Below are 15,015 nucleotides of genomic sequence, written 5' to 3'. Positions count from 1 at the left end.
CTGTATTTAGACACTTATTTGCCCATGTCTTCTTCCATACATTTTTAGCTATACATATATTACAAATATTTTTTTTTCATAAAGACACATATGTCATCAGCAGAAGATTGCGGTCGCGTGAGTTATAGTTGCCTGCACTAACTATAACGGGGGAATTTCATTGGTTTTTTATCAGTAAAATTTCCGCTAACAATAACGTGTGAAACCTATGGTTTTTTCAGTGAATTTGCAAGGTTTTTTAAATGCTAATTCCTAACTATAACGTGTGTGAAACCTATGGTTTTTTCAGTGAATTTGTACGTTTTTTTAAATGCTAAGTTACTTTACGCCATTCGTGGCGTGCGCGCCCACTTAACGCAGTTCGTTCCGTGCGCGCACGGTGCGCTTCGCGCACCGTGCGCGCACAGTGAGCACGCGGTGCGCTTCGCGCACCACGCGCCCACTTTACGCAGTTAGTGCCGTGCACGCACGGTGGGCACGCGGTGCGCTACGCGCACCGCGTGCCCACGTTACGCTGGATGGGCCATGTAAGCACGATGCGCTTCGCGCACCGTGCGCACATGGAGGACATATGATGCACTTCGTTTTGAAAGGTAATATTTTAATTTTTCGTATATTTTATAAGCCATGCACAAATGGTGCCCTTCGGGCACCATTTGCACACGGGGTGGAGAGAGTGTGGATAATTTTTTTTTTTATTACATTTTTTACCGTACGCGTACGGTAAGCGTAATCGGCGAAATTACCGAAAAAATAAAAATTCCGTTTTTGGCCTTGGGGGATCTTTGGGGACTCCCTCAACATGGCGATGTGTGTGGGAGCTGTCTAAACAGCCCCTTTACATGTTTTTGGGCTTTATATTTTAAAAATCACTCTCAGTGCGAGAGAGAAAATGGCGGCAGCCGCTTCCTGGTTTCGGCCGATTCGAATGTTTACTTAGATCTAAGAGCCAATCAGAATCGCGCTCGCGCACGCCACCGTACGCGTACGGTAAGCGTACCGTAAGCGCACCGTAAGCTGGCTCAGATATATATATTGATTTAAAGGCTATTTTCTCAGAATCTACTGAACAGATTTACACCAAACCTACAAAAGGCACTTCCTTGACCTGAGGACTACCTCTCTGCCAAATTTCTAGTAATTCTGTTTAGCCGTTCGGGCTGTAGCCCTGTCTAAAGGTCCTATGGAAAAATGCATGGGAAAAACGCCTTTTGGGACCCCCCTTTTATCTCAGCCCCCGCTTGACGAATCCCCCCGAGACTTTCAGGGTAGGAGCGGAGCGTAGCGCCCCACCTATTTTGAAAAATCCGCGAGGATTTGTCGACCGGCGCCAAAGTTATTCAAAATAGAATGTTGCGGATTTCCTATGGAAACGTGGTCCTAACTATAACTACCTACTGGCGACCGCCAGTAGGTAATATATGTGTGTGTGTGTGTATATATATGTGTGTGTGTGTATATATGTGTGTGTGTGTGTATATATGTGTGTGTGTGTGTGTATATATATGTGTGTGTGTGTATATATATATGTGTGTGTATATATATGTGTGTGTGTGTATATATATATGTGTGTGTGTGTGTGTGTGTGTGTGTGCATATATATATGGGGTGTGAGAATTTATGGGTGTGTGTGTATATATATTCCATACGAAAACACTCCTCCTTGGAAAGCCACACACAGCATGTCATCTGCTTCTTTATTGGCAGATTGTATATCACAAACTCGGCAGTTCTGGCGTCTGTATGCCTCATACAGACGCCAGAACTGCCACAGTGGGCGTGTCCTTCCGGGCATTCTGGTAGTTAGAGTCCTGTGTATAAACCCGTAGTGGGAGCCTCCCCTAACGTTCCTCAATACATATCTCACCACAGTTGGATCGCCAGAAACTTGCCAGGTGAGTGATCCACTCTCTGTAGATCTGCCAATGGTGACACGTTGCTCTCTGGGCACCACTTTCCTCTTCGGTGCCGTTCGACTCACACTGTCAGTGGGTGGGCTTTCCGCGACCAGAGCGGGCCGCTAAATAATCCATACGAAAACACTCCTCCTTGGTAAGCCACAAGCAGCCTTGTGGTGCAGACCTCCGCTTGTAAGGTCAATTCTACCTCATTCCTTTTCCACACCCTGGGTTCAGAAATAAAGAAAATAATTGATATAGTGGGCAAAAAAGTGTGTTTTCGGACACTACCTTTATTGAGTGGTATCTGCGTTTTAGGACCCTATAGCCTTACCCTGCTGGTCATTGTAACAGAATTTTTTACTGGGCTGCCTGAGTACCTGTGTAATGGTTTCCCCCAAATAACGCAATGCACTTCTTAAGCTAGGCACTGACATCCTCACTGGGTCTGGAGATGGGAGAACAGATTTTACATTTAAGGTACTCAATCCAGTAATTTTCCTTGGCAAAGATGATGGAACATTTAAGGGTGAAATAATGAATGATAGCTACTACACTCACAGGCTTATAGGTTCTTTCCTTTATGAGTATCTTTAACCGAGAGGAATCCCAATTGTTATGTCAGGAGCATATTTTGGTTTAAGTCAAGCTTCAGTTGAAAAGCAAGTCTGGAGTATTGGCATGAATTTGATGCAAAACTTCCAGAACATGCTCAGTTAAGGAGGGTGTATATATGAGAAAGTATTTCAGTGGTGTAGCAGTAGAGTCCTTGTAAGAGCAGAATGTGGAAGACATGTAGGGAGGGGTAGGAGGCTGCATTGTGAGGACAAAAGCACAGTATTCCTGCAGAGATGGGGGAGAGGACTGGAGAAGAGATGGCGGAAGCATGGGGAATTGCCTTCAACGACAGTAGGAGGCCTGCAAGCAAAGCGGTAAAGGCATGTGTACTGAGTGTGAGCAGAGTAGCTCAGCCTTACCTCGGAGGCAGTGTTCAGATGACAGGAGGCAGAGGGAGCAGCCACCAGGAGGCGGTTTACAAAAGCTCAAGGTGACCGGCTAGAAGCACCAAAAAGTGGGGCAAAAGAAGATAAATACTGCCCAAAACGTTTAAATAAAGACAAAATCTGTAAAAGAGATACTGTATCTCTAAACACCTAAATACACTCGGATGACACCTGAACTGAGAGGTTTATAAATGAAAAGTTAACCCTGTCCTGTTGACTGTTAGATTGACATTTAATTTGTAAGGCATTTCCTGTGTTCAATTATGGAGCAAAAGCCTAGCTCTATTCTAAAGGTGTATCACTTATTTTACCCAATGAAGTATTATCTTATTAACTTAAACAAGTCTTGCCTCATTATGCATCCATAACATTATCTAATTGCTTTATTTGTTACCTGAATTAAAAATGTTACATATAATATGCATCCACATTTCGCACACGGCAAAGATCGAATGCGCACTCACTCGGAATTTGCTTATATTTTTCTTTATTTGTGCAAATTTCCCATTTGCACAAATAAAGGAAAATATAAGCAAATCCCGAGTGAGTGTGCATTCAATCTTTTCTGTGTGCGAAATGTGGATGCATTAATTACCGGCTTGGCCCTGCCGGAGAAACGCGCACCACCCCAAGGAAGAAGCACTGACGCCCGACCGAGGGCTTAGAATGGAAATATATATATATACATACATATATATATTTCGCTCCAATGCACCAAAACGCGAGTCACTCGTAGGGCGGGTGCCGTGATGCGGCGGTGCTACGCATAATATTGATGCTCCACAATCCCCTCACTTTGTAGAAGGAAGAACAGCACTCGCGGGGCTTAGTTTTCAGCTGTGATTTTATTTCTTATTAAAACACACGTTTCGGAAAAGATCCTTCGTCGGTGTTTACAGTACGCGCTGGGAGGCACCATTTTTAAAGCGTCAGAAGTTTCGCCATAAAAACAAACAAGGGATGTCAACACACCGTATTGTATGTGCCATTTTGAGATGGTTATCATCACAGTTTATAAAATAACATACACAGCCAATATTCAATGTAGATCGAGAGTTCTAAATAAAAACTAATCAATAATTCATTCTTATTAGTGTATTATTGCTGTGTTGAAACGGTCTGTAATTTATCAATCTCACCGTGTATCGGCCCCTTGCAACCTGTTATCTCAGGTTGCAAACATCCCATATACGAACATATAAGAACAGATATAAAATCACCGCTGAAAACTAAGCCCCGCGAGTGCTGTTCTTCCTTCTACAAAGTGAGGGGATTGTGGAGCATTTTATATATATATATATATATATATCACACAAGTTGTCTGCAAGCAGGTAGGTAATTTATTCAATCCTTGGCATGACGCGTTTCAGCATATTGCCTTCATCAGATGCCAAACAAACATTACTGGTGCTGCTGCGCAGTTCCTCTTTTGAATGCTGCCTGCATTCCCCCCCATTGGTGGAGGCCCGATGGCCCATAAAAACTGCAAGTCCCAGCATCCCCCATCTTGGGACACTGAAGGTAGCTGCCAGGCAACGGAGCCAGTGTGCCTGAGACTCCGCAATCCCCAGCTGCGGCGCCCAACGTCTTCTGAAGCCTGCCGATGCGGACCAGTTTGTGAGTCGCCGGTAAGTACTCAGCGCCTCGCCATGTAATCATGGCCCCATGCTGGCCAAACACAGGCCTCTCGTGTCCGCAGCGCTTCCAGAAACATTCGATCCCTCGAAAAAAGTACATGTGTGCCACTGACTTCTGGAGATGTTAGGATGGGTTCCCTCAGCGTGCAGTGGCCGCACGCAACATATCCACACAAGTATATATATTTGTTTTGTATATTTAGAAATAGCCTTATAATAATTGACAGGACATTGGAATGTTGACAGCTCCATTGAAGACAATAAAGTAATAGCGGGTTCTAAACATTGGTATAGCCCGGCTGCTGTCAGCACTGCAATCCCTGAATTTATAGTCAGTCTTTTTCTCTCTCCCCTGCGTCACCTCAGGATTTGTGGATCTTGCAGGGAAGAGGCTGTCGGTGAGGGAAAACATTAAGTGTTAACGTCTCCGGTGGTTCACAATGTTGTTGGAGCCTCAAGAAGAGGGAGAATCTTCCTTGGGTCCTGTGTCCCTGTGTGGTGTGCGACGCTGTGAAAAGTAGTTGGACAGAATTTGAGGCTTACTGCTGCCTATGCATGACTTAAATATCATTGCTCTGTGCGCGTCAGCAGCTGCTAAGCATACACAGCAGAATCTTTGAAGAATCAGAGCAGTGATGGTTTGAAATCCCTGTGTCTCACAGGAGAGACTTTTTTATATTGGGACATTCCACCCTTATGTGGCTCAACATTCTAATACCTTTAAAGCCTGCCTTAGTGGGCTATACTGGCCACTAACATCCCACTCCCTTGTTAAAGCCCTTTAGCTGTGGTCTTATAATGTTGGAGCTGACCTTTAATGGTCGATATGGCACGTTGATGCAAGCTGCAAGTCTTGTACAGTATAGCAGTGAAGGACACATTCTGTAGTGCATATAGTACTTTGATGTCCAGTTCTTTCTGGACTAAACATTTTCACTGCCTTTCAATCCCACGCTACTCTTTACCTAAGAGCATGCATATCATTGCAGCACATCGATAATGCTGTGCTTAAAGCTCACCTACACCTTATGAAATTGTACTTAATATGCATATCCCAAATGCGCCGAATGGTTTATTACGAATCTGAACACATTAAGTACCAGGCCTACTTCAGAATGTATTGCCTTCAATATTTATATTCTGTAAATGCGGGTTTGGGATGGTGAGCGGCAGTCCGGTAATGTATACTTGGCTCAACTAATGTAAAGATGATGCACATATATACGTTGCACTTGTTTTTATTGTTGAATATTTCTCATGTAGTTGAAGAAAAAAAAAATGAATAAAGAAATATTACAAAAAAAAGCTTCAGACCAAATAGTAAGATGACATGTGAAAGCCAAAGCAGTGTTTTCTATTCTCAAATTATAAGTAGCTCTGTTGCATATGACCTATAAATCATCCAGCAATACATGCATGGTCAAAATAACATATCTTAAACATATCTGTTCGAGGCATATGAGCTGCAGATTGTATACTTTTGCATAGATCGCCACCTGGTGTTGGGCTCGGATGTTTGCACTTTGTTTTTGTCTTGGAAGAAGTCTTTGTAGTCACGAGGTAGGTGACTCCTCCCTAGGACGATAGTGCTCATGGGCATCGATTGTTTTTTCCCACCATAGGGTTCGGATGTACATTGCTGCGCTCCAGGTCGATATCGGTTTCAAATCCCCCTTCGTCGCGCAATTCTCTCCACTCAACTGTAGCTCGATCGCGTTACCCTTTTCGATGCGCATCTTCAAAACAAACTTCTCGACCTCCATCTTCAACGCGGGCAGTTGGGCCTCTCCGCGCCGACCACGCCTGCAGTCAATGGAAAGCACTCCTTTCGAAAAATGCCCCGGATGTTGTGCTAAGTTCCCACATACAGACTAGCACGAGGTGTGCAATCTCTGCCTCTCCCCGGAGCACGGAGAAAAGAACTGCAAGGCCTATGCACCGTTCAGGTCGAAGAAAACCATCCGTGATCATCGGGCTCGACATCACGAAATGTCTCGCGGAAGCAGCTCGATTTCGGACGTCTTCGGAGCAGATCCCGAAATCCAGCCGGAACAATCGGGTTACGAAGAAGACCTCTACGTCTCTGAAGCTGGTGACTCCGACGCTGAAGATGACAGTCACCCCGGCTTAGCGGTCTATGAGTACCGAAACCCCTCTTCCCAAAAACAAACCGAAGGCCCCGGCTCGGGTCGACACCGACAACCTACTTCAGACGCACCATCCTTGGGCACGGCTCTGAAACCGAAACATAAGCCTTCAGGCTCAAGTCAACCACATTCCGGCGCCGGGCAGTCCTCCCCGGCACCAAAGCCACAAGACAAAGCTCTCGGCATCGAAGCATACCAAAAACAAAGACTCCAAAAAGTCGTCGGAGCATAAAAAAGCCTCGGAGCAGAAAAAACACTCAGACTCCCTCCAAGGAAGACTGGGTTCTGAAATCTTCTGCACCGAACAAAGACAATTTGCCCACTCAGCCTTATTTTTCGGACCCAAAACAAAAAACGTTGTTTATTGATCCAAACACGGGCAAACTAGTCGCCAAGCCTCCAAAAAAGAGGAAACTGGACACTTCAGAGGACCCTTCAATACCTCCTAAGAGACAGGACATGGGCACTAACACTTCCCCACCTCCTTCTCCTCCTCCGGTTAATCCACACCTATTGATTTCTACACCACACTCCCCACAACCTATAGATTCACCTCAGACATCAGATACAGACGATGTCGTAGGTGGGAATACAGATCCACAGGGGGATGATAATGATGATTCACATACCATCCCACATAACGTAGACCCTTGGGAGGACTACAATACAGACCCCGACCTACATAATGACTCGGATGTCTATCCATCTAAGCCGTCACCACCAGATGACAACACTGGTTTCGCGCAACTAATCACCAGAGCTGCCTAGTACTATGAAGTCCCCTTGCACTCCGACCCCTTAGATGAAGATTTTTTGCTAGAAACCTTTGCACCTTCGCAAAAAAACAACAAGCACCCTGCCAATGTTAAAAGGCTCGATAAAATATGCCCCAGAAGGTTTTAAGGACCCAGTCAGAGCCAGGGTTCTCAACCCCAGGGTGGATAAAAAATACAAGGCCGCTCCTAATGACCCAATTTATATTAAAGGTCAGATCCCCTTGGATTCCCTTGTGGTAACTAATGCACACAAGTGGGCAAACTCGCAGGGTACAGGCGACACCCCACCTCCTGATAAGGAATCCAAATTAATTGACGCATCAGGTAAACGTATCGCGTCACAGGCAGCAAACCATTGGCGCATCGCCAATGCCCAAGCTTTATTGGCCAGATACGACAGAGCCCACTATGACGAGCTTGAAAAGCTCATGCAACACCTTCCTGACCAGTATAAGCAAAAGGCTAACAACCTTATTCAAGAGGGCAAATTAATTACCAAAACCTCAATAAAGAGCGTTGGATGTGGCTGATACCGCATCTCGCGCAATTAATACTAGTGTCTTGTTGTGCAGACACGCCTGGCTCAGGATTTCTGGATTCAAGCAGGAGGTTCAAACTGCTATTTTAAACCAGCCGTTTCATCAGGAACATCTTTTCGGGCCTACAGTTGACACATCCCTAGAAAAGATGAAGAAAGACACCGAGACTGCTAAGTCTATGGGGGCCTTACGGTTCCCTTCCCCTAGAGGCTCTTTTCGCCACTCTTTCTACGGAGCCGGCTCAAAAACCATGGGTTCAGAACAGCCCCCTACCTCCTATAAAAGCCCCACTCAAACATCGCCCAAAGGATACTTTTGCGGAGGATACAGAGGCAACTATAATAAGGGAAGAGGTCGCGGCAACAACAGCTGCACCTCCCCTACCACTACAGTGACTTCCCTCCACTTCCCCCCGATCATCCCACTCTTGTCGGGGGACGTCTTTCACAGTTCCTAACGTGTCTGGAATTCCATCACAACAGACAAGTGGGTAAGACAAATTATCCAGTATGGTTATTGCCTGGAACTCACTTCTAGCCCCCAAACATTCCTCCCAGACAGCACCTCATGTCCTTAGAACATCTAACACTTCTCAAACAGGAGGTTCTCTCTATTACAAAAACACGCAATAGAACCAGTCCCCTTGCCTCATCTACTTCCTAATTACCAAAAAGGACGGCTCTCAGGCCCATACTGGACCTCAGGCCACTAAACCTCTACATACATTCAGTCAGACCACTTCTACATGGTCACTCTACAACAGTTGCTTCCACTACTTCAACAGGGCAACTTTCTCTCCACTCTGGATCTAAAGCACGCCTACTTCCATATTCCCATTCACCCCTCTCACAGGAAATATCTCAGGTTTGTGGTAATTGGTCAACACTACCAATTCAAAGTCCTCCCGTTCGGGGTCAATACAGCACCCAGAGTCTTCACCAAATGCCTCGCAGTAGTTGCAGCCCACTTAAGGAGACAGTACATTCATGTCTTCCCTTATCTGGACGACTGTCTGATAAAAGCCAAATCACACAGCAGCTGTGTGCAACACAAACACTAGGCAATTCAACTGCTTCACTGCTTGAGATTCACAATAAACTTTGCCAAATCCCATCTGCAACCATCCAACATACAACAATACCTAGGGGCTACAATAGACACTTCAAAAGCTGTAGCATACCCCAATCCAGTCAGGATAAGCGCCATACAGGCAATAATCCAAAAATTTCAGTCTCAACACTCACTACCAGCTCGAGGGTTCATGCAGTTAACCTGGATGATGTCCTCCTGCATTCTCCTCGTCCCTTATGCAAGACTCCAAATGCGTCCATTACAGGAATGTTTGGCGCATCAGAGGAACCAGGCTCAAGGTCGGCTAACAGATCTGGTGTTGGTGGACAATCGCACCCATCGCTCTCTGCAGTGGTGCAACACACAAAACCTTTCCAAAGGGCGGCCGTTCCTCCACCCGGTTCCACAGACAGTGCTAACAGCAGACGCATTGCTCACCGGCTGGGGAGCTTATCTTCAAACCCATACCATCCAGGGCATATGGACCCCCCAACAAAAACCATTCCACATAAACTACCTGGAATTGTTATCAATCTTCTGAGTGTTAAAATCTTTTCAACCTCACCTCCCAGGCAAAGCTGTCCTGGTCCGTACAGACAACATGACAGCAATGTACTACATACAGAAACGGGGAGGAACACACTCTCTGCAGCTTTCACACCTAGCTCAGAGCATATGGAGATGGGCCATTCCGCAAAACCTATATCTCCTTGCGGAACACCTCCCAGAGGTACACAATCAAATCGCAGATCTGCTCAGTCGTCAAACACAGCAGATCCACGAATGCGAACTTCATACTTAAGTTCTTCTACCATTCTTTCACATGTGGGGCCACCCAGAAATAGATCTGTTCGCCACACACCAAAACGCAAAATGCCCAACCTTGGCGTCCAGGTATCCACACCCATTGTCCAAAGGCAATGCGATATGGATGAACTGGTCAGGCAAATTTGCTTACGCTTTTCTGCCTCTCCCACTCATTCCGTTATTGGTTCGGAAACTCAAACAACATTCCCTCACAGTGATCCTAGTTGCTCCAACATGGGCCCGACAACCATGGTTCACAACCCTATTGGAACTATCGGTAGTCCCTCACCAAAAACTGTCTCTCACCCAAGTTTCTCACTCAGAGCCATGGAGAGATAAGACATCCAGATCCCAATCAACTCAACCTTGCGATCTGGCACCTGTGGTCTTAGAGTTTGGCTACCTAAATCTTCAGGCAGACTGTATGAATATTATTAAAGAAGTTAAGACGCCCTTCCACCAGAGCATGCTATGCAGCAAAATGGAAACGATTTGCCATTTATTGCACAAACAACAAAATAAATCCACTAGATGCTTCTATTCAGAACATTATCTGCTACCTCTTGCATCTACAACAATGTAACCTAGCATATACAGCTATTCGGCTACATCTAGCTGCCATAGCAGCCTATCTCCAAAACAGACAACAATTGTCTTTGTTTCTAGTGCCCGCCTTCAAAGCTTTTATGGAAGGACTTAAAAGAATAATTCCACCCAGAGTCCCTCCCTCTCCAGTGTGTAACCTAAATGTGGTCCTTACCATTCTCATGGGTCTCCCTTTTGAACCTCTCCACAAATGCGAACTACAGTTTCTCACTTGGAATGTAGCCTTTTTGGTTCCTATCACATCTCTCAGGAGAGTTGGTGAACTCCAGGCATTAACCATACAAGAAACATTTTTACAAATCCACCATAACAAAGTGGTTCTTAGGACTAACCCTAAATTTGTACCCAAAGTCGTATCCGCCTTCCACCTCAACCAGTCTGTTGAACTCCCAGTGTTTATCTCTCTACCAGACTCAGTGGCAGAACGAGCTTTTCACACGTTAGACGTTAAAAGACCAATATTCTACTACATTGAAATTACAAAATCCTTTAAAAAGACCAAACAACTTTGTGGCTTTCTCCCCACCTCATAAAGGCAATTCCATCTCAAAGACAGGAATTGCAAGGTGGATTGTTAAATGCATCCAAATATGCTATATCAAAGGCAAACGCACACTAACCATTCCCCCTAGAGCTCATTCCACACGCAAACTAGGGGCTTCCATGGCATTCTTAGGGAACGTTCCCCTAGATGACATCTGCAAATCAGCAACTTGGGCTACACCACACACCTTCACAAAACACTATTGTGTAGATGTGCAGGCAAAACAACAAGCTAGTGTGGGCCAGGCTGTCTTAAGAACACTTTTTCAAACCACTGCAACAGATTTAGGTAGCCACAGCTAAGGAGATAACTGCTGTATAGTCTATGCAAAAGTATACAATCCACAGCTCGTATGCCTCGAACGGAAAATGCTACTTACCAGTATGCATCTGTTCTTGGCATGTAGAGCTGCTGATTTGTATCCACCCACCCGCCTCCCCGGATACCTCTATCTGTTCCAGTACTATCTTACTTAGATGCATTACACATGGACATCTCTTTCTACTTCTTACTACTCCATCGTAATCCTGCGTGGCAAAAACAATCTAAGGATGGAGTAGATGCCCATGCGCACTATCGTCCTAGGGAGGAGTCACCTACCTTGTGACTACAAAGACTTCTTCCAAGACAAAAACAAAGTGCAAACATCTAAGCCCAACACAAGATGGTGATCCATGCAAAAGTATACAAATCTGCAGCTCTACATGCCAAGAACAGATGCATACTGGTAAGTAGCATTTTCCTTATTATACCGCAATTTACTCATCTCCCAAAGGGTGATTCAGGACAGGGGTCCACAAGCTTCAAACCTTGCTTCTGAAATCTCAGAGATTCCACAAGAAGAAAACTTACAACTGATCTTTCTCTGTAATTGCCCCGAGAATTTGGAACACCTTTCTCCCTGAATTCAAAATTAATCCCTCAACTGTATCCTTCAAGAAAGAAGTCAAAGTACTCCTTGTGACCACATTTTTTCCCCAGATCCTAAGAGACCCATCCTGATTCCTCAATTTTTCTCATGACTATGGCGTACACACTACTTAGTTCTTTTCGACTTATCAGTCCTGACATTACGCTCCCTTTTCTCTAAACTGCCTGATCCTGGAGTCTCCTTGACTATGATACTTTAGTTTTTATTGGTTTATCTCCTCTACTCTCTGAACATCGTAAAGCATACCCTCATTTTCTGGATTCTACCTTATCCCGCATTTTTCTCGAATATTAAATTATTATTGTTATTATTCTGCTCTCTGTATATTTGTAAAGCTCTCCAATACCCACAAGGGTCATGTTTGCACTATAAAAAAACAAAATCAATAAATACTCTTTCACTGACTGCTAAGATTGCTGGCAAAGCTTTTCTGACACCTTTGAGCAATATCAGTGTACACGGTCGAGAGTAAATGTTTTATTGCCTTTCTTTCTCTCCTTTGAAGGTCGTCTTCTCATTCATCATCTTATTCCGGCTCTGGATCTTCACAATCAAACTCCAGATCATCATCCTACAGTTCCTACTCAAGTCGATCATCGAGGCGAAGTTCGTTCTCAGGCAGCAGATCCAGGTAATGTCCTCAAAATACAGATCTCAATTGGTATTCTAATTTGGTTATTCGTATATTGATAAATGTATGTGCCATACATAGTTTTCAAGTTAATGAAAAAATAATTGCAATTTAGTTTTGCACAAGTCTGTTATGCCTCTCTTGCTTTTATCCAGATATGAATTTGTTACTGTAATACTGTCTGAACTTTTTCATCCATCTTAAGAGATGATCCCACAAGGCTATAAAAGTGAAAGCTTTTGTAGCTTATGCCAAATTAGCAGGTGAAGGTAAGGCTTAAACCTCTGTTTCTTAACAGCTTACAAACGAAAGAATGCCTTGCTGTACTAAAACATTTTTGGGATGCCCTCTTGAATGTCTGAGACTAAGTCTGCCTTTAATTTCTCTGTTACAGGTAGAGTCTATTGGGTCTTCAACTGTCATTTCCATGGAAACTCTCAATTCCATGGAATTTACCACACAGTTATGATACACCATATGCACAACATGCAAACAAAAATGCAAGAAAGCAAATGAACTTCATGAGCCATTGCAAATTGACCCCTTAACTGCTGGGGCTGCGTAAGTTTTAAAGAAAGCCTCTCCATCCCCAGGAGATGCCAAACAAGGTGTAGTCAATTCTTTCGGGATTGAACCAGGTCTATTCCCCAATAAACTAAGATTGACTGATGTCCTGCCCCCAGTGCCAGAGCTGTATGTTGGCCCCTCCGGTATTTAAGTGGGTATGTGAGTGGGTTGGGAAGTCCCAATTTGAGAGGAAACTGAGTAGTTGGATATTAAAGTGAGTGTCTATATCAGTCAGGATCTCATTCCAAAACTATGCAAGTCTGGGGCATTCCCACAAGATATGTACCAATGTTCCGGAGGAATCTCAATGCCTCCAACACCTATCGCTACACACTGGATTCCCTCTGTGCAGGCGAACCGGGGTTAGGTGCCAGTACATGGCAATTTTTGTTGCAGTCCCAATGCTAGACATATGGGACGTTGTGTGCTGTGTCCGGTAATAATTGTCCTGCCATTCCTTAGGGGACAGTTGCCTGCAATATCCAATTCCCACTGGACTTGCGCAGGGGACTTCGACCTGAGGTCCCCACTCAGCAGCATCCTATACAGTTCCGTAATGAGACGCTTATCTGAGTCCTTGCTAAGAAGTCAGCACTCAAATTTCCATTGTGTAGCCCTTCTTTCTACCGGGTGCATTAGCCAGTGTCTGATCTGCGTGTACCGAAACTGTACGTCTTCTGTAATCGCAAAGTCTGCGCGCAAGGATTCAAACGGTATAGGGCCATCTGCATCAAACAAGTGACCTATGGACCGGCATCCAGCCTGTTGCCGAGCTTTGAACAGGGTGCTATCCAAACCTGGAGTAAAGTCCCCTTTTTCCACTACCGGATTTAAAGGGGAAGGCCTTGGAGTAGCCAGACTATTCCATGCCCTCAAGGTAGGCGCTGTGACCAAGAACGGGTACAGACTTGCAGTGCCGTAAGTGCGGGCCAAAAAAGGAACCGTCCATAAAGCCGTGCCTGTCAGTGCTCTATCCATGAATAACCATGCCTTTTCCGACTTTGGGTGGGACCACTCCACCAAATACGGCTGTGCTGCTTGAAAATAATGTAGTAGGCAAGGGACTCTCAGACCGCCCAAGACCGGGGATGCCAACGGCAATCGCGTTTCATCCTGGGTCGCTTGCCAGCCCACACGAAACGCTGTAGCGCATCTTGTAGAGTCTGGAGGATCCCTGATGGGGACTGTAGGTGGGGTGTTTGAAGAAGGTATAAAATCCTGGGCAGGATCGTCAATTTAAGGGCGGCGACCTGTCCCAACCAGGAGAGGGGATATAGTTGCCAGCATGCCGAATCAGCCTTTACCATCCTAGTCAGGTCCTTATAGTTGAGAGTTGTGACCCATGCAATGGTCGGGGCCAGTTGAAAACTGAGGTAAGGGAGAGAACCCGAAACACACCGGATCGAGTGGTTTTGAGTCAGATAGTCTCTTGTGGTGAAAGAGACAGTGAGGTCAAAGCCAGTGATTTAGCCAGGTTCAAATGAAATCCAGATGCCGCTCCAAAATGCCGCACCTCGTCCGAGAAGCTGGGAAGAGACTCTCTGGGGTTCTCTAAGAAACAACAACATTATCTGTGTAAAGTGTAATAAAATGTTCCTCGGACCCAAATCTTACGCCTGTGATGTTTGGGTTATCCCTGACCCTCTCGGCAAACTGTCCCATATAGAGGGCAAATAGCAGGGAAGACAAGGGGAATTTCTGCTGTGTGCTGCGTCATATGGGAAATTGGACTGTGCTACTCCCATTGACTCTTACAAAGGCCTTCGGTTCCCCATAGCCACTAAAAATTCAGGCGCAAAACCGTTCCCCAAGACCAAATTATGCCAGTGTCTCTGCTAAGTAGGTCCAATGTAAGCG

At 45.1% G+C, this 15,015-nt stretch overlaps 1 protein-coding gene across 1 annotated transcript in view; it reads left to right on the top strand.

The window, feature by feature from the left end:
- ZC3H18 (zinc finger CCCH-type containing 18) overlaps positions 1–15,015 on the top strand; it is a 537,339-nt gene that overhangs the window by 380,604 nt on the left and 141,720 nt on the right. Inside the window, exon 9 of the mRNA XM_085638957.1 lies at positions 12,466–12,591. Within this exon, the coding sequence (XP_085495083.1) occupies positions 12,466–12,591 (126 nt within the window). The remainder of the gene's footprint in view (positions 1–12,465; positions 12,592–15,015) is intronic.

This window comes from Triturus cristatus, chromosome 12, assembly GCF_964204655.1.
Source record: "Triturus cristatus chromosome 12, aTriCri1.1, whole genome shotgun sequence".
Taxonomy (NCBI): Eukaryota; Metazoa; Chordata; class Amphibia; order Caudata; family Salamandridae; genus Triturus; species Triturus cristatus.
This window is presented reverse-complemented; position numbering and strand designations above follow the sequence as displayed.